The sequence below is a fragment of the Macaca nemestrina genome, chromosome 20 (genome assembly GCF_043159975.1).
Source record: "Macaca nemestrina isolate mMacNem1 chromosome 20, mMacNem.hap1, whole genome shotgun sequence".
Lineage (NCBI taxonomy): Eukaryota > Metazoa > Chordata > Mammalia > Primates > Cercopithecidae > Macaca > Macaca nemestrina.
In genome coordinates, this window is record NC_092144.1 from 9,033,566 (window position 1) to 9,061,233 (window position 27,668).

Genomic DNA, 27,668 nt, shown 5'->3' on the forward strand with positions numbered 1-27,668 from the left:
CCTTTTTTTTGAGACAGAGTCTGTCACCCAGGCTCGAGTGCAGTGGCACCATCTCAACTCACTGCAACCTCCGCCTCCCGGTTTCAAGTGATTCTCCTGCCTCAGCCTCCTCATTAGCTGCCACCATGCCCAGCTAATTTTTGTATTTTTAGTAGAGACGAGATTTCGCTATACTGACCAGGCTTGTCTTGAACTCCTGGCCTTGTGATCTGCCTGCCTCAGCCTCCCAAAGTGCTGGGATAACAGGCATGAGCCACAGCACCCAGCCGCCTGGCTAATTTTTTACGATATACAGGATAATAATTTACGGTAGACAGGATTTCACCATGTTGGCCAGGTTGGTCTCCAACTCCCAGTCTCAGGTGACCCACCCACCTCAGCCTCCCAAAGTACTGGGATTACAAGCATAAGCCACCATGCCTGGCCTGTTTTATATATCTAATTTTTAAAAAATCAACAAGGATAACAGTGTGACACAAAATGGAAAATGAACAGGAATTACTGAAATGAACTATCAAATGGATAAAAATTCAACAATGAAAAGGGGGAAAAAACACAAAATTGACCCAAGTAACTTTTCTTTTATTACAATTTTTATTATGATAAAAACACATAAAATTTACCCTTTCACATACTTTGTGTGTACCGAACATTATTAACTATATGCATATTTTTATACAACAAATCTCAAAAAGCTTTTCCATCTTGCATGGCTGACACTCAATACCCATCGAACAACTTATTTTCTCCTCCACCAGCTTGTGGCAAATACCGCAGTACTTTGTTGCTTCTGAGTTTGACATTAGATACCCCATGTAAGTGGAATTGGGTGGTATTTGTCCTTTTGCAACTGGTTTCACTTAGCATAATGTCCTCAAGTCACATCCATGTTGTAGCATATGGCAGAATTTTGTTAAGGCTAAATGATATTGCATTGTATGTATTTTGTTAACCAATTCATCTGTCAATGGACATTTACTTTGCTTCCACCTCTTGGCTCTTCTGAATAATGCTGCAATGAACACAGGCAGGCATTCACACATTGAGATGCTTTCTTCAGTTCCTTTGGACATGTACCTAGAAGTGGACTGCTGCTGACCAAGTAAGTTTTAAACCTAGTACTTTTACATTATGCCCTGAGCTAAAGATAAGAGCTGTGAATAAAAACTGAATTCTGGTTAGCAGATTTTTAAAAACAGTGGTGTGAGTTATCAATTCTGAGAGTAGCTTATATTTTAATCTAGGATTGAGCAAGCGCTATTTTTTGCAAGTGATGAAAGATAGCTACAGAGAAGGGAATTTGGAAGGCAAGAAATAACCCAGTAGTGTTGCAGTGGAATTAAAAGTGTTGGCATGTGGTCACATTTTTAATATAGAAATATAGGTATCAATGTGTGTGGATATATATAGATAATTATGTATGTTTCCCACATCTTCCAGCAGACAGGACCTAAAAGCCAGGGCACTATTACCTAGGAACACCACCCCACACAGAGACTGCAGCTTCTAAATAGTATTCTCCATTAAAAGAAACTAGATTTTTCTGATTCTAGGGTGGAGACAAATGTACCATGAACAGACTGTTGCCCAGAAAATAATTATATACCCACGAAATTAGGAGAATACATTTTTAGATTCAGAAGATAGCTTGATGGGGATCCTACTTATTGAATCTGGAAAAATATCTGCATCAAATTTACAGTAGCTAACTATACCCCATAGAGTAAGAATTTATGATACATGCTCTTACAAGTAAATGGGTAAATAAATGAATAAGGATAACTCTTCCTTACAAAATTCCAGTTAAGAAATGTAGAAGAAACTATGGAATTAGAAAATCACTTTTTGGGCTGGGTGCAGTGGCTCACACCTGTAATCCCGGCACTTTGGGAGGCTGAGGCAGGAGGACTGCTTGAGCCCAAGAGTTTGAGACCAGTCTGGGCAACATAGTAAGACCTTGGCTCTACAAGTAAAAAAATTAACTGGGTGTGTTAGCATGTGCCTGTGGTCCCAGGTACTCAGGAGACTGAGGTGGGAGGATCACTTGAGCCCAGGAAGTCAAGGCTATAGGGAGCCATGATCGTGCCCCTGCACTCCACACCCTAAGCAACAGAGCAAGACCCCATTGCAGACCAACAAAAAGAAAAAAAGAAAAAACAGAAAACCACCATTTGGAAACCACTACAGCAATAACTAGACATACCTCATGCTACTTCACTTTGCTTCATCACACTTTACAGATATTTTTCACAAGTAGAAGTCCTGTGGCAATGTCATGTTGAATAAATCTGTAACACCATTTTTTCCAACAGCATGTGCTCACTTTGTCTCTCACATCCTGGTAATTCTGACAATATTTCAAACATTTTCCTTATTATTATACTTATCGTGGTGCTCTGTGATTTTATTTTTTTTTATTTATTTTTTTTGAGACAGAGTCTCACTCTGTCGCCTGGGCTGGAGTGTGGTGGTGCGATCTCAGCTCACTCTAACCTCCACCCCCCGGATTCAAGCGATTCTCCTGCCTCAGCCTCCCGAGTAGCCAGGACTACAGGTGCCTGCCACCACGCCTGGCTAATTTTTTGTATTTTTAGTAGAGACAGGGTTTCACCATGTTGGCCAGGCTGATCTTGAACTCCTGACCTCGTGACTTACCTGCCTCAGCCTCCCAAAGCGCTGGGATTACAGGTGTGAGCCACCGTGCCCGGCTGCTCTGTGATCTTTGATGTTCCTATTGTAATTGTTTTGTGGTACCACAAACCACAACCTAGAAGACAGCAAACTTAATAAATGCTATGCTCTCACTCCTCCAACTGGCCACTCCCCCCTCCCTTCCCAGGCCTCCTAATTCCCTGAAGCACAACAATATTGAAATTAGGCCAATTAATTACCCAACAATGGCCTTTAACTGTTCAAGTGAAAGAAGTTGCACATTTCTCACTTTAGATCAAAAGCTGGAAATGATTAACCTTAGTGAGAAAGTCATGTCAAAAGCCAAGATAAGGGCCAGGTGCAGAGGCTCACACCTGTAATCCTAGCGTGTTGGGAGGCAGATAGGGGAGCATCACTTGAGGTTTTGAGTTCAAGATCAGCCTGGTAAACAGTAAAGTCCTGCCTCTTTAAAAAAATAAAAACAAGCCGGGCGCGGTGGCTCAAGCCTGTAATCCCAGCACTTTGGGAGGCCGAGACGGGCGGATCACGAGGTCAGGAGATTAAGACCATCCTGGCTAACCCGGTGAAACACCGTCTCTACTAAAAAATACAAAAAACTAGCCGGGCGAGGTGGCAGGCACCTGTAGTCCCAGCTACTCCGGAGGCTGAGGCATAAACCCGGGAGGCAGAGCTTGCAGTGAGCTGAGATCCGGCCACTGCACTCCAGCCTGGGCGACAGAGCGAGACTCCGTCTCAAAAAAAAAAAATAATAAAAAAATAAAATAAAAACAAAAAATTACCTGGCCGTGGTGGTACACACCTGCGGTCTTAGCTACTCAGAAGACAGGAAGATCACTTGAACCCATGAGTTTGAGGCTGCAATGGGCTGTAACTGCACTACACTCCAGCCTGGACAAAAGCGAGACTATGTCTCTTTAAAAAACAAAAACAAAAAAAACACCACTGGAATAGGCCAAAATCTAGGCCTCCTGTGCCAGTTAGCCAAGTTGTGAATGCAAAGTTCTTGAAGGAAACTAAAAGTGCTACTCCAGTGAAAACACAAATAAGAAAGGAAAACAGCCTCACCACTAACTAACATGGAATAAGTTTTAGTGGTCTGGATAGATCAGACCAGCCACAACATTCCCTTAAGCCAAAACCTAATCCAGAGCAAGGCCCTAACTCTAATTCTATGAAGGCTGAGAGGTGAATTAGCTGCAGAAGAAATGCTGGAAACTGGCAAATATCAGTTTGTGAGGTTTAACAAGTCATTTCTAGAACAAAAGTACAAAGTGAAGTAGCAATTGCTGATGTGGAAGCTGCAGCAAGCATTTCCAGAATATCTAGATCACTGGCAGAGGTAGCTCTACTAGAATTTTAACAGAGACAAAACAGCCTTACTTCAGGAGATGCCGTCTAGGACTTTCATAGCTCTAGGTAAGCCGTATCTGACTTCAAAGCTTCAAAGGACGGGCTGACTCTTTACTTTGTAGAGACAGGGTCACGCTCTGTTGTGCTGGTTGGGCTTGAACTCTTGACCGCAAGTGATCCTCCAACCTGAGCCTCCCAAAGCACTGGAATTGCAGGTGTAAGCCACTTTTCCCAGTCTGCGCTGGCTTTCTTGTCAGAGGCCAATGCAGCTGGTGACTTTAAATGAATGCCAATGTTCAATTACCATTCTAAAAATCCAAGAGCCAGTTAAGAATTATGCTACATCTACTCTCCTTGTGGTGTCTATTTACATCTATTTACAGCATGGTTTACTGAATATTTTAAGCCCACTGTAAAACATACTCTTCAGAGATTCCTTTCAAAATATTACCACTGATAATGCACCTAGTAACCAAGAGCTCTTATGGAGGTATAGAGAAGATTAACGTTTTCATGCCTGCTAACTGCAGCCCATGGATTAAGAAATAATTCTGACTTTCAAGTCTTATTTAAGAAATACATTTCGTAAGGCTAGAGCTGCCACTAATAATGCTTCTTCTGACGGATCTGGATAAATTAAATTGCAGACCTTGCAAAAAGGGTTCACCATTCTAGATGCCATTAACAACATTTATGATTCATGGAAGGAGGCCAAAATACCAACATTAAGGCAGGTGTGGTGGTGTGTGCCTGGAGTCTTGGCTACTCAGGAGGCATAGGCAGGAGGATTGCTTGAGGCCAGGAGTTCAAGGCTACCGTGTGCTCTCATCGTGCTGGTGAATACCCACTTGTACTCCAGCACAAACAACACAGCAAGACCTTGTCTCTAAAAAAATTTTTTTTAATAAAAAAAAAATAAAACCCAACATTAACCAGAGTTTGGAAGAGGTTGATTCCAACCTTCATAGGTGACTCTGAGGGGTTCAAGTCTTCAGTGGAAAAAGTAACTGTGGATGTGATGGAAAAAAAGAGAACTATAATTAGAAATGGAGCCTCAAGATGTGACAGAATTGTTTCAATCTCATGAAAAAACTTGAACAGATGAGAGGTTGCTTTGTATAGATGAGCAAAGAAAGTGGTTTCCTGAAATGAAATCTACTCCTGGTGAAGATGCTGTGAACACTGTTGAAACGACAACAGACTTAGAATATTACATCAACTTAGTTGATCAAGCAGTGGCGAAGTTTGAGAGATTGAGTCCAATTCTAAAAGAAGTTTCACTATGCGTAAAATGTTATCAAACAGCATCGCAGGATACAGAGAAGTTTTTCATGTAATGAAGAGTCAATCAATGCAGCAATCTTCACTGCTGTCTTATTTTAAGAAACTGCCACAGCCACCCTGACCAACAGCCATCAACACTGAGGCAAGACCTACCACAAGCAAAAAGATTACAACTCGCCAAAATCTCACATGATCATTAGCACTTTTTGGCAATAAAGTATTTTAAAGTAAAGTACTTAAGACATAACACAACTGCACACAAGAGACTACCATATGATGTAAACCTAATTTATATGCACTGGGAAACCAAAACATTTGTATGATTCGTTATTGTGATACTCGCTTTATAGTGGTAGTCTGGAATCAAACTCGAAATATCTATAGGGCATGCCTGTATCTTGTATCAATAGTGTTTCTCTCCATTGCAACATCTTACATACTTAGAAAGGCCTGCTGGGCGCGGTGGCTCAAGCCTGTAATCCCAGCACTTTGGGAGGCCGAGGCGGGCGGATCACAAGGTCAGGAGATCGAGACCATCCTGGCTAACACGGTGAAACCCCGTCTCTACTAAAAACACAAAAAACTAGCCGGGCGAGGTGGCGGGCACCTGTAGTCCCAGCTACTCGGGAGGCTGAGGCAGGAGAATGGCGTAAACCCAGGAGGCGGAGCTTGCAGTGAGCTGAGATCCGGCCACTGCACTCCAGCCTAGGGGACAGAGCAAGACTCCATCTCAAAAAAAAAAAAAAAAAAAAAAAAAAGAAAGGCCTAAGGAAATAATGAGGGCTTTCTGTGTTTCCTATATTGTATGGCCCCAGGGTGAGTTCTCAAATGTTGGATTGTGATCACAATCCAATCTCTTGAGAAGAGAAGAATGTGTATTAACAACAACTAAAAAACAAAAAAAAAGGCCGGGTGCAGTGGTTCATGCCTGTAATCCCAGCACTCTGGGAGGTTACGGCGGATCACCTGAAGTCAGGAGTTCAAGACCAGCCATGGCCAACTCCGTCTCTACTAATAAAATACAAAAATTAGCTGGGCGTGGTGGAGGGCGCCTGTAATCCAAGTTACTCAAAAGCTGAGGCAGGAGAATTGCCTGAACCCAGGAGACAGAGGTTGCAGTGAGCCGGGATCATGCCATTGCATTCCAGCCTGGGTGATCACAAGAGCAAAACTCTGTCTCAAAAAAAAAAAAAAAAAAAAAAAAAAAAAAAAAAAAAAAAAAAAAAAAATCCAATGGTGCCCTAACATTCCTAAAATTTATGGGGGACACAGAGAGTATGAGTTCTTTCATGTCTTCAAAATGAATGGGGATAACTGAAGGCCTCCCCACATTCTTTGTACCAATAAGATTTCTCCTCAGTATGAATTCAAATGTGGTAATTATGGTATGAGAAATTCCTAAGATTTCCACATTCCTTACATTCAGAGTTTTTCTTCAGTGTGTTTTTAAATGTTTAGTAAGTAAATAAAATCTATTGTAGGCTTTCCCACATTCGTTACATATATAGGGTTTCTCTCCAGTGTGAATTCTAACATGTTTCTGTAGGTGTGAAGAAGCACGGAAGGTTTTCCCACATTCCTTACATATATACGGTTTCTCTCCAGTGTGAGTTCTTATATGTTCGATGAGTTGTGAAGATGTAGCAAAGGCTTTCCCACAGTCCTTACATTCATAGGGCTTCTCTCCAGTATGGATTTTTACATGATTATGTAAGCTTGAGGAAACAGTGAATGCTTTCCCACACTCCTTACATTTATAGGGTTTTATTCCAGTGTGAATTCTAAAGTGATTCTTAAGGCATGAAGAGCTTCTGAAGGATTTTCCACATACCTTACATTCAAAGGGCTTCTCCTCTGTGTGAGTTTTAAAATGTTCAGTTAGTAGATAAAACCTATTGTAGGCTTTCCCACATTCGTTACATTCATAGGGCTTCTCTCCAGTGTGTATTCGTACATGTTTAGTAAGGCCTGAGCGCCCAGCGAAGGCTCTTCCACATTCCTTACACTGATAAGGTTTCTCTCCAGTATGAATTCTTACATGTTCAACTAGGTGTGAAGAAACAGTGAAGCATTTCCCACATTCCTTACATTCATAGGGTTTCTCCCCAGTATGGGTTCGCATGTGACTATTAAGATATGAAGAATATCTAAAGAATTTTCCACATTCCTTACATTCGTAGGGTTTTTCTACAGTATGCACTTTAACAGACACAGCATGGCTTGTGGAGTAAGTAAAAGCTCTCCCACATTGCTTCTGTTCATAGAGTGTTTCTCCATTGTGAGTTATCCTATTTGCCTGAAGATGTGACTGATCAACAAAGGCTTCCTCACAGTCACTGTATTCAAAGGATTTGTCTCCTATCCACGTCCTCTGGTGAACATTTGGTGGCAGGCTGAAGGCTTTTCTGCACTGATTCAACACAGAAAGCGTCTCTCCAGTAGGGGCACTGTTGTGTAACATGGGAAAGTTTTCTCCATACTCATCACAGTCGTAAGTGTCCCCTGTATTTTCAGTTCCCATGTGTGCATTAAGGCATGAGTGTTCACTGAAGAGTTCTCCATTTTCCATAAAGTCACAGAGTTCCTCTCCATTGTGGATTTCTGCCTGTTAATAAAGGAATGAATGATGATTAAAGGATTTTTCAGACTTATCAATAGATTTTACCCATCTGAAATCAGACACATTATAATTTTTGCCATTTTCATTACATGAATACACTTGCTGCCCCATGGATTTTTTACAAGTTGAATGAAGAAAACCTGCAAGAACCCTGTGCCATTTGCTCTAAGAACCCTGAAATAATTCCTATATATTTTCATGAAATTGTTTTTATTATCTATCTAGCTACATATGTGATAATCTGTACTTGTGAGAATGCTGAAGCACTAAGTTTTAAGATAGAATTAGGGTATCCCCAAATTCATTATATTTAGAGTATCCCTCTATAGCAGAGGTCCCCAACCTTTTTGGTACCAGGGACCAATTTCGTAGATGACAATTTTTCCACAAACGGGTGGAATGGGGGTGGGACAGGGATGGTTTCAGCATGATTCAAGAACATTACAGTTACTGTCACTTTATTTCTATTACTATTACATTGTAATATATAATGAAATAATTATACAACTCACCATAGAGTAGGATCAGCAGGAGACCTGAGCTTGTTTTCCTGCAACTAGACAGTCCCATCTAGGTGATGGGAGACAGTGACAGATCATCAGGCTCATAAGGAGCATACAATCTAGAACCCACACATGGGTGCTTCACAGTAAGGTTTGCGCTTCTATGAGAATCGAATGCCGCTACTGATGTGACAGGCAGAGTAATAAGACAGGCAGTAATACGAGCGATGGGGAATGGCTATATGTACAGATGAAGTTTTGTTCACCTGCCGCTCACCTCCCGCTGTGCAGCCCAGTTCCTAACTCTAATAGAAACAGTGCCGGTGGGGACCCTTGCTCTAGAGACATTCCTCCTGCTTGAGTAAACGTCACCTCTCTCAAATATCTCTCATTTGTGCTGATTTTTTATAACTGTATTCCCAATCTTTTTTGAGTGTGGTAAATAAGAAATCTTAATCTTACCATTTGTATGCCGTTTGATGTTTTAAGCCAAAAAAAAATGTTGTTGAAGTGCTGACACTTTGGTTTTAACTTGCCATTCTGAAGTAAAACAGAAAAAAAGAATAAAAAAAGGATCTGAGAACAAAACGGTAGGTTAAATAAGTCAGAATTATAAAGCTCATTTGTGTTTTTCATATTCAGCACACTCAAAAAAATTAAACAAACATAGATTTGAACAGTTTATCCATGACTAATATTTGGCAATCATAAGGACTTGGGGTCTAAACCTAGTAATTTCTTTTTTTTTTTTTTTTGGAGACAGAGTCTCGCTCTGTCACCCGGACTGGAGTGCTGGAGTGCAGTAGAGAGATCTCGGCTCACTGCAACCTCCGCCTCCTGGGTTCGAGCGATTCTCCTGCCTCAGCCTCCCAAGTAGCTGGGATTATAGGCATGCGCTACCACATTCGGCTAATTTTGTAATTTTAGTAGAGATGGGGTTTCTCCATGTTGGCCAGGCTGGTCTCGAACTCCTGACCTCAAAAGATCCACCCGCCTCAGCCTCCCAAAGTGCTGGGATTACAGGCATGAGCCACCACGCCCGGCAATTTAGTAACTTTTTAAACAATTTATTCTATAGAAATTAAATGAGATAATGAACAGAAATAGTATTATTAGGGAAGGAAAGTAGAAATGATCTGGATAAAGAGCACACGTAAAAGTCATAAGCAAAAAGATACAAGAGCAGATCATTTGCAAAATCACATGAAAGTCTGGGTTAGACGAAAAAGAGAAATATGGAAAGTTGAAGATACCCTAAAACTTCCAAGTCCAATGGTCCCATGTTCTGTGACAAAGTACATCTTTTAAATATATCTTCATTATGCTTCCAAACATACTGAACTTATCATTGACTAGGAATGTTCTTCACACTCACCTTGGAGAACTCCAGTTGGCAATGTGCTCAACTTTTCCTCCTCCTCCTCCAGTCAAGAGACAGACTGAGTTTGAACAGGTCCTGTACAGAGGGAAAGATACACCAATGGAAGAGGCTTATGAAGGAAACGACAAACGTAACCAAGAAAAAATAACTATATTCCGGCCGGGCGCGGTGGCTCAAGGCTGTAATCCTAGCACTTTGGGAGGCCGAGACGGGCGGATCACGAGGTCAGGAGATCGAGACCATCCTGGCTAACACGGTGAAACCCCGTCTCTACTAAAAATACAAGAAAACTAGCCGGGCGAGGTGGCAGGCGCCTGTAGTCCCAGCTACTCGGGAGGCTGAGGCAGGAGAATGGCGTGAACCCGGGGGGGCGGAGCTTGCAGTGAGCCGAGATCGCGCCACTGCACTCCAGCCTGGGGCACAGAGCAAGACTCCGTCTCAAAAAAAAAAAAAAAAAAAAAGAAAAAATAACTATATTCCTAAAGAGAGTAGTGAAACTACTTTAAAAGAGCTCAAATTTCATATATCTCATCTTTTTGTGCCCTGAGGAGACTGGTTATCTCTGACCAAATACTCACTATTCAAACTTAAATACACATTTAAAACCATTAGAGACTGGGCGCAGTGGCTCATGTCCGCAATCCCAGAATTTTGGGAGACTGAGGTGGGAGAATCACCTGAGCCCAGGGAGGTTGAGGCTGCAGTGAGTCATGATTGCGCCACTGTACTCCCAGCCTAGGCGACAAAGTGAGACTCTGTCTCAAAAGAAATTAAATAAAAACCATTAAAACGTGTATCCAAATAGGAAATAATGCAAGTGCAAAGAGAGATCATTATTTTGTTTTTTGGTTTTTTTTCTGAGACAGAGTATCACTCTGTCACCCAGGCTGGAGTACAATGGCACGGTCTCAGCTCACTGCAACCTCCACCTCCCAGGTTCAAGTGATTCTCCTGCCTCAGCCTCCCGAGCAGCTGGGATTACAGGCACCCACCATCAGGTCTGGCTAATTTTTTTTGTATTTTTATAGAGACAGGATTTCACCGCGTTGGCCAGGCTGGTCTTGAACTCCTGACCTCAGGTGATCCGCCCACTTCAGCCTCCCAAAGTGTTGGGATTACAGGCGTGAGTCACTGCGCCTTGCCGAGATCTTTTTTTTTTTAATAACATTGTCAATAGTTTGAATATTGTGTCTTTTGTAGCTTTTTTAATATCATGGGTAGTATTACATCTCTCTCTCTCTCTTTTTTTTTTTTTTTGAGACAGATTTTTGCTCTGTCACCCAGGCTGGAGTGTAGTGGCACAATCTTAGCTCACTGCAACCTCTGCCACTGCCCGCCCTGGTTCAAGCAATACAAAAATTAGCCAGGCGTGGTGGCACGTGCCTGTAGTCCCAACCACTCAGGAGGCTGAGGCAGGAGAATCGCTTTTACTCAGGAAGCAGAGTCTGCAGTGAGCCGAGATCGTGCCACTGCACTCCAGGCTGGGCAACAGATCAAGATTCTGTCCAAAAAAAAAAAAAAAAAAAAAATCAGAGAGCTTCTTTAGGACACCCCTGAAATAAAGCTATTTCTTATGTTCTCAGGGCTGAAATTTTTGTGTGTGGTTTTTTTTTGGTTTTTTTTTTTTTTGAGACGGAGTCTCACTCTGTCGCCCAGGCTGGAGTGCAGTGGCCAGATCTCAGCTCACTGCAAGCTCTGCCTGCCGGGTTCACGCCATTCTCCTGCCTCAGCCTCCCCAGTAGCTGGGACTACAGGCGCCCGCCACCTCGCCCGGCTAGTTTTTTTTGTATTTTTTAGTAGAGACGGGGTTTCACCGTGTTAGCCAGGATGGTCTCAATCTCCTGACCTCGTGATCCGCCCGTCTCGGCCTCCCAAAGTGCTGGGATTACAGGCTTGAGCCACCGCGCCCGGCCCTGAAATTGTTATAATTAATGAGGCTCATATGCCGGAGCCTCCCTGGCATAATGTGAAGAAGAGAATCCTAGAGAGACAGGAGTGTTGCACTGGATTTACTATGTGTCATCTGTATAGCCCACTCCCCCACCCTTTGTTGACAGAGCAGAAGACACTCTCTTCACAAAGGTTATTGAGAGTAGTGGGAGGAGTATCGTAATCCTTGAAAAGCCCTGTTGGTATTCTCCTTCATAGGACAGGTATGACTGCGAAGAATACCATCAGTGAGATAAGTTCCCTGTTGTGTTTTGTTTTGTTTTGTTTTGAGACGGAGTTTTGCTTTTGTTGCCCAGGTTGGAATGCAATGACGCAGTCCAGGCTCACTGTAACCTCTGCCTCCTGGGTTCAAGTGATTCTTCTGCCTAAGCTTCCCAAGTAGCTGGGATTACAGGCGCCTGCCACCACACTCAGCTAATTTTATTTTATTTTTTTTGTATTTTCAGTAGAGACAGGGTTTAACCATGTTGGCCAGGATGGTCTCGAACTCCTGGTCTCAGGTGATCTGCCCACCTAGGTCTCCCGAAGTGCTGGGATTTCAGGCGTGAGCCACCGCGCCCGGCCAAGTTCCCTGCTTTCAATCGAGATGAAAGGGGGACCCAGAATAGCAGAAATCAAGAGGGCAGTATTTAGTCACCAAAGACAAGGTGAGAAAATCAACTATCAAGGACAGTGGAAACGTACCAGTAATCAGAATGCCCTGACCTACAGAGGTCTGTGGTGGTGGCTAACTGATCGTGGTGTCCCCAGAAATGAAACAGATAAGCAGTTAACAAATCCTACTCTAAGGAGCCACAAAATATATGTTAGGCATTAGGGGCCACATGGTCTCTGTTGCAGCTACTCAACTCTACTGTTGTAGCATGGAAAACACCATAGAAAATGTAAACAAACGAACACGGTTATGTTCTGATTAAACTTTATGTATAAAAAACACGCGGAGGGACAGACATGGCCCATGGGCCACAGTGTGCCAATCTCTGCACTTGAATACTGCTCTATCCATGTAAAAAAGTCTAAACTACAATAGCCAAAAACTAGACTTATCCCAGTTGAGAATCATAACCCCTCACTCAATTACCACACCAAAATCATTCATAAATCATGAACGTAGCCATTTTTCAAAAAGTAATGTCTTTACTAGATAAATCAACATAATTTCTGTCACTTGGTATGCAGGCACTGACATAGCTAATGTCTCTTCTCCATACCAATTTGAAAAAAACAAGACTCAGTTACCTTTCACCTGGCAGGCCCAACAGTGTATCTTCACAGCATTGCCCCTAGCATGTGTCAGTTCTCCAGGTCTCTGTCATAACTTAGTCCCTAGAGAAAATGACATTCCATGAAACACCACACTGGTACACTATGTTGACACCACTGTACTGATCATATCCAATGAATAGGAAGTAAAAACACATTTTTAAAAATTAGAGACAGGATCTTACTCTGTCACCCAGGCTGGATTAGAGTGGTGCGATCATAGCTCACTGCAACCTCATATTCCTGGGCTCAAGCAATCCTCCTGCCTCAGCCTCTCAAGTATGTGGGACTACAGGCACATACTACCACACCTGGCTAATTTTTTTTAAATTATTTTATTTTTTTATTTTATTTTATTATTTTTTTTTACTATAGACCTGAGGTTTCACTATGTTGCCCAGGCTAGTCTCCAACAATTCTCCCACGTCAGCCTCCCAGTGTATAGGATTACAGGCATGAACCATTGTGCCCTGCCTGAAAATACCTTAGACAGCTTTATTAGAAGCATGCAGCATTTATGGTTCCAAAATGGTAGTACAGAAGCAAACTGGTTTCAATCCCCTTACAGAAAACCAAAACCAAATACACATTGGGAAAATTATCACCAGCAATGTCCCTGATCTCAAATATAAAAATTAGGCAGTTTCTGGGGCTACAAAGAAGTGAAAAAACTCCAAGGAGACGTTAAGAGAATCAAATTTCCAAGAACGTGGAAAATTTCTACCAATTCACAGTTTCTACACTGGAAAAAAAATGAGATCAAGGTGGACAACCGCCTTCTCCACCATCCCGGGTTCCCTGGTAAAAGATCAGTCCCTCCCTGTCTCAACCCACAGGAAGCATCACACAAGTGTCTGAAGGGAGAAACATCCCTGAGGACATCCAGGGACAAAGAGGGGAGGCAAGACTACCATCCCCAGCCCTGGAAACTCTGTTTTATATCTAGGCCAAAGGAGAAAGTCAAATCAGAGTGGCTGTTCAGGAGCACCATACTGTAGGGGTATGCTACACAGGTCACCTGGGCATTAACACACAGCCAGCCTGCCCACAGTGCTGGAATATGCCCTTTAGGACTCCTTCATTCTGGATGGACCAGTATTCTTGACAGTTTGCTAGAGCAGAGGCAAACATGGGTTTAAGATTCCATCTAGTGCTGAAAAGGAGGCAGTGACCTAGGGAAATTTTAAAGAAAGAAAATCACTTTGGGAGGCTGAGACAGGCAGATCGCTTAAGCTCAGGAGTTCAAGACCAGCCTGGACAACAGGATGAAAACCCGTCTCTACTAAAAAGTACAAAAAGTAGCCAGGTGTGGTGGTGTGCACCTCACCTACTCGAGAGAGGACTGCTTCAGCCTAGGAGGCAGAGGCTGCAGTAAGCAAGCCATGATCACACCACTGCACTCCAGCCTGGGTGACAGAGACCGTGTCTCCAAAAACAAAAACAAACCAAAAAGCAAAAACAAAAACAAAACAAACAAAAAACAAACAGGTAAAGAAAACATATCCAATAAAAAACTACGAGCCAGACAAAGACTGTAATAAATAATCCTTCAATGCAGACACAGATGTACATCCACAAGAAACAGCAAATGGGAACCATGATCTCCCAAAATGGACAAAAAAAATTACCAGTGACTGAACCTAATGAAATGACAATACGTGAGCTCCCTAAGAATTCAAAATAGCACTTTTAAGGAAATACAGTGATCTCCAAGATAACACAGAAGAGCAACTCAGAAATGTATCAGAAAAAAACTTTAGAATATATTAACAACAAGAGAAATCTTATAACTGAGAAATACTCAACTCAAAAATTCACAGCAGAGGCTCTCAACAGCAAAATGGATCAGAGGAAAGATTCACTGAGCTTGAAGAAAGGCTATTTGAAAATATAGCCAGAGGAGAAGAATGAAAAGGAACTAAGATTGTCTGCAAGATACAGAAAATTACCTTGAAAGACCAAACCTAGGAATCACTGGTGTTCAAGAGGGAATGCATCAAGTGCAAGGGTAAGCTTTGGAAGCTGATTAAAGAAATAACCAGATTCCAAAAATTGAGAAAAATATAAATATCCAGGTACAGGAAGGTAAGACGACACCAAACAGATTCAACCCAAATATGACTACTACAAAGTATATAATAATCAGCCTCTCGAAGGTCAAGGATAAAGAAAGGACCTTAAAAGCAGTAAAAGAAGCAAATAACATATAAAGGACTCTAATTGGTCTGGCAACAGGATTTCTCAATGGAAACCACACAGGCCATAAGGGAGTAGGATGACATTTTCTTTCTTTCTTTTTTTGTGAGACGGTCTCACTCCATTGCCCAGAATGGAGTACCATGGCACAAACATGGCTCAATGCAGCCTTTATCTCCCAGGCTCAAGCCATACTCATCAGCCTCCCAAGTAACTGGTACTACAAACGTGCACCACCATGCCTGGCTAATTTTTCTATTTTTTTGTAGAGACGGGGTTTCACCATGTTTGAAATGCTTGTTTCCCGGTGCGGAAAGAAATAGCATGTGAACACAAATTTAATTTATTTAGCAAGGCCATTTTTATATTTTCTGCAGAAAGGGTACACTCCCCAGTAGTTTTGCCATGAGAGTACACCGAGCAAAGGAGACAGGGTCATTTACAACCTGACACATCCACCCTACTGCTGTGTCCAGTTTCCACTGGCTGGAAAGGGACCTCACATTTTGTATTTGTTCTGACTGGCTAGCAACTTAGAACTTTTTAAAAGAGGCAAAGGCACAGGAGACCAAAGGAAGAAGTAACTTGTGGAATGCTGAGAAGGGTAAAAACCCCTTCGAATAACGAAGAGGAACAGGCTATGACCAATGCTTGCCTGGACCAGTATAAGCATGCCAGGGCAAATATTTAGGCTAAACTGTGGGAGCGAAGAACATAAAGTACATGATTTCTTTATTACAGCTAGCAGATTTAAGAATGTTAACACAGGTCTTTGAATAAATTTTGCTTCTAAAAAAAGGTATTTATTCCTCATTAGACGGAAAAAAAAAAAAAAAAAGTCTTTAAAGAAAAACCTCTACTTTACTTTCTACAACCAAGTTGCCCAGGCTGGTCTCAAAGTCCTGAGTTCAAGCAATCCACCTGCCTCAGCCTCACAAAGTGCTGGAATTACAGGCATCGGCCACCTTGCCTGCCTATGGGATGAAATTTTCAAAGTGCTGGAAGAAAAAAAAAATTGACATCTAAGAATACAGTATTCAGGCTGGTGTACTGTCTCACACCTGAAATCCCAACACTTTGGGAGGCCTAGGTGGGCGGATCACCTGAGGTCACAAGTTAGAGACCAGTGTGGCCAATATGGTGAAACCCCATCTCTACTAAAAATTTTTTTAAAAATTAGCCTGGTATGGTGGCACATGCCTTAGTCGCAGCTACTCAGGAGGCTGAGGCAGGAGAATCGCTTGAACCCAGGAAGCGGAGGTTGCAGTGAGCCGATATCGCGCCACTGCACTCCAGACTGGGTGACAGAGCAAGACTTCATCTCAAACAAACAAAAACAGATAAAGACGGTCACTATAGCTGGTCATTGTGGCTCACGCCTGTAATCCCAGCACTTTGGGGACACCGAGGTAGGCATATCACAATGTCAGAAGTTCAAGACCAGCCTGGCCAACATGGTGAAACCCCGTCTCTACTAAAAATACAAAAATTAGCCGGGCGTGGTGGCGCATGCCTGTAATACCAGCTACTCAGGAGGCTGAGGCAGAAGAATCGCTTGAACTCAGGAGGCGGCGGTTGCAGTGAGCTGAGATCACACCACTGCACTCCAGCCTGGGAGACAGAGCAAGACTCTGTCTCAAAAATACAAAAAAAAAAAAGAAAGTCACTATATAATGATAAAGGGGTCAATTCAGCAAGAGGATATAAAAACTGTCAATATTTATGCACCCAACACTGGAGCACCCACGTATATAAAGCAAATATTAATAAATCTAAAGGGAGATACTGCGATACAGTAATAGTAGGGGATTTTAACACCCCACTCTCAGTGATGGACAGATCATCCAGTTAGAAAATCAACAAAGAAACACAGAAGAAGTTAAGCAATACACTAAACCAGAAAGGCCTAACTAGAACAGGACATTTTATCCTACTGCTACAGAAGATTTATTCCTTTTCTCAGCATATGGAATATTCTCCAGAATAGACCATATCTTAGGCCACAAAAAAAGTCTCAACAAATTCAAAAATGTAGAAATCATATCATTTTTTCTGACCACAAAGGAATAAAACTAGAAATCACTAACAAGAGGAACCTTGATTCACAGTCTCAAAATGGTGGCTCATGCCTACAATCCCAGCACTTTGGGAGGCCGACACAGGAAGACTGCTTGCACCCAGGACTGAGACCAGCCTGGGCAACATAAGGAGACCCTGCCTCTTCAAAAAAAAAAAAAAAAAAAAAAAAACAACGGAACATTGTTTTGGTATGTTGACATATCAAAATCCATGGGACAAAAGCACACAGAAATTTGGAAATTACAACATTTCCAAAAACAAATGAAAGTGAAAATACAACATACCAAAATCTATGGGATAAAAACAGTAGTAAGGGAGTATTTTACAGCAATAAACACGTACATACAAAAAGTAGAAAGATTTAAAATAACCAGATGATACCCCCTAAGATACTAGAAAAGCAAAAACAAACCAGACTCACAATTAGATCAAAAGGATAAAGACCATAGCCAAATAAACAAAATTGAGAATAAAAAAAATACAGACTATCAATAAAACATAAAGTTGATTACTTGAAAAGATAAACAAAATCAACCAACCTTTGGCTAGACTGAGGGGAAAAAATGACCCAAATAAAATAAAAAATGAAAAAGAAAATAGAACAGAAACCACATAAATACAACCAATCATTAGAAACTATTGTGAAAAACTATATGCCAACAAACTGAAAAGCCTGGAAGAAATAGACAAATTCTTTTTTTTTTTTTTTGAGACAGAGTTTCACTCTTTTTGCCCAGGCTGGAGTGCAATGGCGTGATCTCGGCTCACCGCAACCTCTGCCTCCAGGGTTCAAGCGATTCTCCTGCCTCAGCCTCCCGAGTAGCTGGGATTACAGGCATGTGGCACCACCCCGGCTAATTTTGTATTTTTAGTAGAGACGGGGTTTCTCCATGTTGGTCAGGCTGGTCTTGAACTCCCGACCTCAGGTGATCCACCTGCCTCGGCCTCCCAAAGTGCTGGGATTACAAGCGTGAGCCACCGCGCCCGGCCTGAAATGGACAAATTCTTGGGCGCATACGACTACCAAGATCGAACCATGAAGAAATAGAAAACCCCAACACACCAATAACAAGATTGAAGCCATAACAAAATGAATCCCATGAAAGAAAAGCCCAAGACCTGATGGCTTCACTGCTAAATCCTACCGAAAACTTAAAGAATACTACTACTCAAACTCGGCAAAAAATATTGAAGAGAAGAGAGTATTTCCAAACTTGGTCTACAAAGTGAGCATTATTCTGATAGCAAAACCAGACAAAAGCACAACAACAAAACTACAGGCTAGGCCGGGTGCGGTGGCTCACGCCTGTAATTCCAGCACTTTGGGAGGCTGAGGCGGGTGGATTACCTGAAGTCAGTTCAGGAGTTTGAGACCAGCTTGGCCAATATGGTGAAACTCCGTCTCTACTAAAAAAAAAAAAAAAAAAAAAAAAAAAAAACACAAGTGGCTCACGCCTGTAATCCCAATACTTTGGGAGGCCAAGGCAGGCAGATCACGAGGTCAGGAGATCAAGACCATCCTGGCTAACATGGTGAAACCCCATCTCGACTAACAATACAAAAAAATTAGCCGGGCATGGTGGCAGGCGCCTGTAGTCCCACCTACTCAGGAGGCTGAGGCAGGAGAATGCATGAACCCGGGAGGCGAAGCTTGAAGTGAGGAGAGACTGCACCACTGCACTCCAGCCTGGGCAACAAAGCGAGACTCCGTTTCAAAAAAAAAATACAAAAGTTATCCGGGCATGGAGGCGTGTGTGCCTGTAGTCCCCACTACTCGGGAAGCTGAGGCAGAAGAATCGCTTGAACCCGGGAGGCGGAGGTTGTGGTGAGCCAAGACTCTTGTGGTGAGCCAAGAGTCATGTACTTCAGCCTGAGCGACAGAGCAAGAAGACTCCGTCTCAAAAAAGAAAAACAAAGAAAAAGAAATAAAAGTAACCAAAAATGTGAAGGAGCTATGCAAGGAAAACTCTAAACACTGATGAAACAAACTGTAGAGGACACAGAAAAAAATTGGAAGATATTCCATGCTCATGGATTAGAAGAATATTGTTAAAATGACAATACTACCCAAACCAATTTACAATTCAGAGCAACGCTTCTCAAAATACCAATGAAATTCATCACAAAAATAGAAAAAAAAAAAATCCTAAAATTTATATGCAATCACAAAAAACCTTAAACAGCCAAAGAAATACTGACCAAAAAAACAAAGCTGGAGTGACCGGGTGCGGTGGCTCACGCCTGTAATCCCAGCACTTTGGGAGGCTGAGGCAGGTGGATCATGAGGTCAGGAGTTCAAGACCAGCCTGGCCAACATGATGAAACCCTGTCTCTACTAAAAATACAAAAATTAGCCAGGGTGGTGGTGCGTGCCTGTAGTTCCAGCTACTAGGTAGGCTGAGACAGGAGCATTCCTTGAACTGGGAGGCAGAGGTTGCAGTGAGCCAAGATCGTACCACTACACTTCAGCCTGGGAGACAGAGGACTCAGTCTCAAAAATAAAAAAAGAAGAAAAAAAAAAAAGCTGGAAGCATCCAACTGCTTGACCTCAAAATATAATACAAAGCTACCATAACCCAATCAGTATGGTACTGACATAAAAACAAACACATAGGCCGGGCGCGGTGGCTCAAGCCTGTAATCCCAGCACTTTGGGAGGCCGAGATGGGCGGATCACAAGGTCAGGAGATCGAGACCATCCTAGCTAACACAGTGAAATCCTGTCTCTACTAAAAATACAAAAAAAAAAAAAAAAAAAATTAGCCAGGCGAGGTGGCGGGCGCCTGTAATCCCAGCTACTCGGGAGGCTGAGGCAGGAGAATGGCGTGAACCCGGGAGGCAGAGGTTGCGGTGAGCCGAGATCTCACCACTGCACTCCTCCGTCTCAAAAACAAACAAACACATAAGATCTATGGAAGAAAACAGAGAACCTAAATATAAATCTACACATTTATAGACAGCTCTTTTTCAACAAAGGCACCAAAAGCATACAATGGGAAAATAGCAGTCTTTTCAATAAATGCTGCTGGGAAAACTGAATAACCATATGTAGAATGAACTAGATGCCATCTCTCAGCATAAACAAAGTCAAAACAGATTAAAGATATGCAACACCTGAAACCATAATGCTACTAGAGGAAGAAACTGGGGAAACAATCCAGGACATCGGTCTGGGTAAAGATTTCTTAGGTAAGACCTCAATAGCACAAGCAACAGGAGAAAAAATAAACATATGAGATTACATCAAACTAAAAACTTCTCCACAGCAAAAGAAACAACCAACAAAGTGAAGAGACAATCTACAGTATGGGAGAAAATATTCCACAAACTATTCACCTGACAAAGATTAGTAATCAAAATATATAAGGAACTCAACTTGATAGCAAAAAAAAAAAAAAAAAAATCCGATCAAAAAATCGGTAAAAGGTTAGAAGAGTTGTTTCTCATAAAAAAGACACACAAATGGCCAACAAGTGTACGAAAAAATGCTCAACATGGCTAAACATCAGAGAAATACAAATCACACATAACCACAATGAGAAGTCATCTCACCTCACAGAATGGCTTTTATAAAGACAGGGAATAACAAGTACTGATGAGGATGTGGTGAAAAGATAATCCTTTTATGCAGTTGATGGGAATGTAAATTAGTACAGCCACTATAGAGAACAATATTCAGGTGTGGTGGCTCATGCCTGTAATCCCAAAACTTGAGGCTGCGGTGGGAGGATCACTTGAGCCCACAAGTTCGAGATCAGCCTGGGCAACACAGCAAGACCTGTCTGCACACACATGCACACACAAAACCTGTCAGGCACAGTGGATCATGCCTGTAATCCCAGCACTTTAGGAGCCCGAGGCAGATGAATCACTTGAGGTCAGGAGTTCGAGACCAGCCTGGCCAACATGGTGAAACTCCGTCTCTACTGAAAATACAAAAATTAGCTGGGCATGGTAGCATGCGCCTGTAGTTCCAGGCAGCAGAATCACTTAAACCTAGGAGGCGGAGGTTGCAGTGAGCTGAGATCATGCCACTGCATTCCAGCTTGGACAACAGTGAGACTCTGTCTCCAAAAAAAAAAAAAAAGAGAGAGAGAGAGAGAGGTTGAGTCATGGGTAAAATACACAGGTAGAAGAAATTAGACCTGGTGTTCAATAGATCAGTAAGGTGACTACGTTTAACACTCATCTCCTGTACATTTCAAAACAGTTAAGAGAATAATTTGATGTTCCTGCAATAAAGATAAATATTTAAGGTGACAGATATCCTACTTACCCTGATTTGATAATATAAATGTATCAAATTATCACATGTACTCAGAAAATATGTACATCTATTATGAATCAAAAACTTTTTTTCAATTGTAAAATAGGAGGTTGGAGATTCTGGGGCCCCCATGTCTGTGGGTAAAAATATTCCCTTGTCTGGATCATGTAAAGACATCCCTGCAAGATGTCACTCCAGGTTATTTCACCTAATACCGCCTACCACTAAAAAGGAGCAATGAGCCATGACTATGCCATTGCACTCCAGCCTGGGTGATCCAGCAAGACTCTGTCTCAAAAACAAAAAAAAAACAAAAAAACTCAGGATGGAGGTTTCTCAAAAAACTAAAAATAGAACTATCAATAGAACTATCATCCGTAGACCTCTTGAATTTTGGAGGCAATATATACATTTGCATATGCTTGTTTAACGCCCCACAGACTCGCCTGTAAGGATTCTAGTAGTTCCAACTGTAGACAAGAGCAATTTCAGGCTGCAGTGCAAGCTTCCCAAGCACTTGGTCCGCCTGATTAAGCAGACCCAATGATACTCAAAGTGTACACGTTAAACAGCATCCTATTTATTGGAATGCTCTGGCATGCACCAACAGAAGATGTAGAGTACAGCCCTCTGGTATTCCAGAGTCAATCCATGTCCTCTTGTGCAGATTAACTGTTTTCCTTTTGAGAAACAGGTTGTGGTTTGCCATTAGCACATGATAGAGAATGAACAACTAATCACGGGACATGAAGTAACTAAGGCAGAACTGAGTAATTTGAGACTTTATGGTTCCCAAAGCATGAAGTACATACTGTCAGACCTTATCAAACAATGGTTGTCAGCTTCTCCTCTGGACCCAATTCCAAGTTTGTAGGAAATCGCATGAAATAAAGGAATATTTACACACACCATGAGAATCCAATCAGAAATATCTGATTGTATGACTTTCTAAAAGAACGAGTGTTGTTAGGAATAACACTCAAAATCCTGAGGAAGTTGAACACTCGAACAAAGAATTATTAGCAAAGCAATTTTACTTCTGCACAGAGGGGTGCCTCCTTGGCCAGTCGCCATGAGAGCGCACCTGAACAGAGGGGCACGGGAGCCTTTATTCCAGATGCAAGTCCTGCCCCTGTACCCTTTCCCCATTGGCCGGGGTTGGGTTGTACAATCTAAACTAATCCCGGTTGGCTAAACATTTGATTTTTTTTTTTAGATAGGGTGGGCACGCAAAAGAAAAGTGGAGAGGAAGGAGAAGGGATGTCTGTAACGAGCTAGGAAGTTAGTCCTCTTTCCAAATGAGGAAAGGCATGTGAGCTGGTACTGATAACGCTTGGTACTGTGGTGTGCCTGGGCATCTAACAAAGGCAAAAAAGAGAAAAAAGGAGAAGAGTAGGGGGTACTATGAATTAAAGAATAAAAGATTGATGAGATTATTTGAAGAGAAATCTCATCATACCCCACAGTGTGACTCTCTGAAAGTCAATATAATAAACAATAACTGTTTTAGATAAAAAGACACTGAAAACATTAACAATTTGCAATGTAAAAATGGATACACTTTGAATGGATCTTAGACCAAAAAATATTCAAGAGCATACATTGAATCAATGCAGAGAATTTTAGTTATTAAGCAAAGTAGACATTAGATAACATTTTTTATTTAAGTGAAATACTAGTATTGTGGTTTCAGAATGACAATGCCTTTTTTTTAGGAGACGCTTTATCAAGTATTTAAAGGTCAAGCATCAAGTGTGCAATTATGCTCAATTTACACTCAAATTGTTCACCATAAGACGTATTTACCTGAGGAGAAAGAAAACAAGCACACTGCTAAAAAAGTGTTTGGGCACGGTGGCTCACACCTGTAATCCCAGCACTTTGGGAGGCCGAGGCAGATGAATTGCCTTGGTTCAGGATTTCGAGACCAGCCTGGCCAGGTTTTAGTGAAACCTCGTCTCTACTAAAATACAAAAAAAAATTAGCTGGGTGTGGCGGCATGTGCCTGTGTCCCAGCTATTAGGTGTCAGGCCTCTGAGCCCAAGATAAGCCATCATATCCCCTGTGACCTGCACGTATACATCCAGATGGCCTGAAGCAACTAAGAACCACAAGAAGCGAAAACAGCCAGTTCCCGCCTTAACTGAGGACACTCCGCCATTGTGATTTGTTCCTGCCCCACCCTAACTGATCAATAGATCTTGTAACATTCTTCTCCTGGAGAATGAATCTCAGGAGCTCCCCACTGAGCAGTTTGTGATTCCCCGCCCCTGCCGGGATCTCTGTAAAGAGAACAACCCCCAGCCGGGCGCGGTGGCTCAAGCCTGTAATCCCAGCACTTTGGGAGGCCGAGGCGGGTGGATCACAAGGTCAGGAGATCGAGACCATCCTGGCTAACACGGTGAAACCCCGTCTCTACTAAAAAATACAAAAAAAAAACTAGCCGGGCGAGGTGGCGGGTGCCTGTAGTCCCAGCTACTCGGGAGGCTGAGGCAGGAGAATGGCGTGAACCCGGGAGGCGGAGGCTGCAGTGAGCTGAGATCCGGCCACTGCACTCCAGCCTGGGTGACAGAGCAAGACTCCGTCTCAAAAAAAAAAAGAGAACAACCCCCTTTAACTGTAATTTTCCACTACCTACCCAAATCCTATAAGACTGCCCCACCCTTGGCCGGGCGCGGTGGCTCAAGCCTGTAATCCCAGCACTTTGGGAGGCTGAGGCGGGTGGATCACGAGGTCAGGAGATAGAGACCATCCTGGCTAACATGGTGAAACCCCGTCTCTACTAAAAATACAAAAAACTAGCCGGGCGTGGTGGCGGGCGCCTGTAGTCCCAGCTACCCGGAGGCTGAGGCGGGAGAATGGCGTGAACCCGGGAGGTGGAGCTTGCAGTGAGCTTGCAGTGTCGCGCCACTGCACTCCAGCCTGGGCGACAGAGCGAGCTGTCTCAAAAAAAAAAAAAAAAAAAAAGGCCGCCCCACCCCTACCTCCCTTTGCTGACTCCTTTTTCAAACTCAGTGCCCCTGCACGCAGGTGATTAAAAGTTTTATTGCTCACATAAAGCCTGTTTGGTGGTCTCTTCACATGGACATGCCTAACACTTGGGAGGCAGAATTACTTGAACCTCGGAAGCAGAGGTTGCAGTGAGCCAAGATCGCACCTCTGCACTCCAGCCTGAGTGGCAGAGTGATGCTCTGTCTCAAAAAAAAAAAAAAAAAAAAAAAAAAAAGAAAGAAAGAAAATCCAGACTGGGTGTGTTAGATGTTCAAGTTTTCCTTAGAATCAAATTTTTCAGAAAAAAACATGTAAAAACTACACTTAGTCCAAACATGCTAATAAATTCAATAGATACTAGAAACTTTATTACACTAATACTAGAATAATATTCTGATTTTAATAAATAATTCTAGTATCAGCATAATAAAGCCTCCATCCTGGTGGCCAGGAGCAGAGGCTCACTCCTGTAATTCCAGCTCTTTGGAGGCAGTCGGGTGGATCACAAGGTCAGGAGTTCGAGACCAGACTGGCCAGCATGGTGAAACCCCATCTCTACTAAAAATACAAAAAAAAAATAATAATAGCTGGGCATGGTAGTCCCCGCTACTCGGGAGGCTGAGGCAGCAGAATCGCTTGAACCCAGGAGGTGGAGGCTGCAGTGAGCTGAGATCGCTCCACTGCACTCCAGCCTGGGCGGGAGAGCAAGACTCCATCTCAGAAAAAACAAAAGCCTCCATCCTTTCTTCCTGTGGGCCCTGTTTTAAGGCTCTGTGGGAGAAGTACAGGCCTAGGAACTTCAGATGAAGAAAATAGCTGTGTATTACTGCCTTTCTTTCTTTCTTTTGAGATGGAGTTTCGCTTTTGTCGCCCAGGCTGGAGTGCAGTGGCAGATCTCGGCTCACTGCAACCTCGGCCTCTCAGGTTCAAGCAATTCTCCTGCCTCAGCCTCCCGAGGAGCTGGAATTACAGGGGGCTGCCACCACGCCTGGCTAATTTTTGTATTTTTTACTGAAAATACAGGGTTTCATCATGTTGGCCAGGCTGGTCTCGAACTCCTGACCTCAGGTGATCTGCCCGCCTCCACCTCCCAAAGTGCTGGGATTACAGGCGTGAACCAGCACGCCTGGCCTGCCTTTCTTTTGTAGAAAGGATTGTAGCTGGTAACAACAAAAAATTAAGTCCAAGAAAATAAAAATAAGAAACTAAAGGCTTACAGTCTACACGTGTTCATATTTACATGCAGAAATAGGCACGCCCTAAACGACTATATTTTTTTCCATCCGAAAGTATGAGTCAAAAATAAGTAAAGGACACCAAGACAATGCCAGATTCTCAGACGATACATTTTTTAGCAAAGAAATGGAAGTCAGAGCCCTCTTGAAACCAATTTTCTGCCGGTGCTCACCAGAAACACGCCGGAATCGCCAGGTTCCTGAGGCGGGGGGATGCGGGGCCGCAGCCAATCTGACTGGAACGCAGAAATCCTTTTACTTTCGGAAAGAAAAAAAATTCACAAAGGTTGCTTTCCAAGCTTTTGAAGAGGGGAGCACAGCGGTTGAAAGCACTCCACAAAACACCGCGCGGAGGCGGGACAAACACACTTCCCGACCTGGCTCCTGACCCGGACCGACTGAGCCTGCGGCCTCTCGCAACTGGCCGCGCCCGGAGGACCGACAGCCCCTGGAGAAGACAGTAAAACGAGGCGGATTCCAGAGGCTCCTGGGCGACCGCGCCCAATCGTTCCTTTGCCACCCCCGCTACTATCTCAGGGATCCCCAAGCAGGCAGAACTCACCACAGCCACGGTGGACTCCACCACGATAAAGGCGAAATGGCACTGACCATGCGGAGCCAGCGCCGGAAAAGATGGCGATGGCGCGCTGACGTCACTTCCGCTCGGAGCCTGGGCCCGGGCGGGGCTCCTGGGTTCGAGTTTCAGCCACGTAGGACCCAGCCCAACATAGAAATTCTAGTTTCCTCCCGGGTGGGTGCGGATAGGCCCGGGGCTGGCTCAGGGAGGGGGATGCAGAAACAGATCCAGAGCAAAAGGTGAGGTTAGAACGGGGCCTCTGGAAGGAACTGTGGGCGAGGGGTGGGGCCCATACTCGGGGGCGATTTAGAGGTGGGACCAGGCCTAGCCATCCGTTCAGGTGGCCAGACTCACTGGAAGGGCGGGGATGGGGGATGGGACGCACCCCAGGGGATGCTCCTGCAGAGCTTTTCCCTGTTGCCCGCAGTGGCTAATACCTGTAATTCCAACACTTTGGGAGACTAACGCACGTGCATAGCTTGAGTCCAAGAGTTCAAGACCAGCGTGGGCAAAATAGCAACATCCTTTCTATGGATGGCAAGCCACCCAGGTGCTAAGGCAAGAGACCAAGGCATGAGCTGTTCCGGTATAATAAAATATATAAAATAAGAATAGTTATACTAGATATAGATCATAGATATGATTATATACGAATATAATTAATCATTAGTTTGTAGCCATTACTCTTTATTCCAAAATTATTATAATCCTCGCTCTATAATCATAACCTAGGAAAAACCAGGCCATACAGAGAGAGGAGCTGAGGGGACATAGTGAGAAGTGACCAAAAGACAGGAGTGTGAGCCTTCTGTCATGCCCCGGCAGGGCCACCAGAGGGCTCCTTGGTCTAGTGGTAACGCCAGCATCTGGGAAGATGCCCGTTGCCAAGCAGACCGTGGTCTAGCGGTAGCGTTAGTGTCAAGGAAAAACACCCGCTACTTAGCAGACCAGGAAAGGAAGTCTCCCTTTCCCCTGGGGAATTTAGAGAAGACTCTACTCCTCCACCTCTTGTGGAGGGTCTAACATCAGTCAGGCCCGCCCGCAGTTATCCGGAGGCCTGTCTCCCTGTGATGCTGCGCTTCAGTGGTCACTCTCCTAGTCCGCTTTCATGTTCCATCCTGTACACCTGGCTCTGCCTTTTAGATAATAGTAGCAAAATTAATGAAGGTACTAAAAGTCTGATATGCAGAAATAATGGTGTAAGCTGTCTGTCTCACTCCCTCTCTCTCTGCCTCGGCTGCCAGGCAGGGAAGGCCCCCTGTCCAGTGGACATATGACCCACGTGACCTTACCTATCAT

General features: G+C 43.3%; 1 protein-coding gene and 1 long non-coding RNA gene across 11 annotated transcripts in view; one reads left to right on the forward strand and one right to left on the reverse strand.

The window, feature by feature from the left end:
* Positions 1–7,727, forward strand: part of LOC139360273 (uncharacterized) — a 19,568-nt gene extending 11,841 nt beyond the window's left edge. The window contains exon 3 of the long non-coding RNA XR_011617561.1: positions 7,572–7,727. This is a non-coding gene — a long non-coding RNA (uncharacterized lncRNA). The remainder of the gene's footprint in view (positions 1–7,571) is intronic.
* LOC105479401 (zinc finger protein 121) lies at positions 576–26,480 on the reverse strand. 10 transcript variants are annotated; one of them, XM_011737562.3, is made up of 7 exons: positions 26,355–26,480; positions 26,170–26,240; positions 25,966–26,050; positions 13,001–13,087; positions 9,806–9,886; positions 8,893–8,970; positions 576–7,912 (listed from the first exon to the last, which is right to left on the reverse strand). In XM_011737562.3, exons 6-7 carry the CDS (start codon positions 8,893–8,895, stop codon positions 6,743–6,745), a joined length of 1,173 nt encoding a protein of 390 aa, XP_011735864.1. In that variant the 5' UTR covers positions 8,896–8,970; positions 9,806–9,886; positions 13,001–13,087; positions 25,966–26,050; positions 26,170–26,240; positions 26,355–26,480; the 3' UTR covers positions 576–6,742. The 10 variants fall into 10 exon arrangements, with proteins under 10 accessions (XP_011735864.1, XP_011735732.1, XP_011735673.1 ...); XM_011737430.3 differs by having other exon boundaries at positions 25,966–26,240; XM_011737371.2 differs by lacking the exon at positions 26,170–26,240 and having other exon boundaries at positions 26,355–26,425.
* Between the last annotated feature and the right edge of the window lie 1,188 nt (positions 26,481–27,668).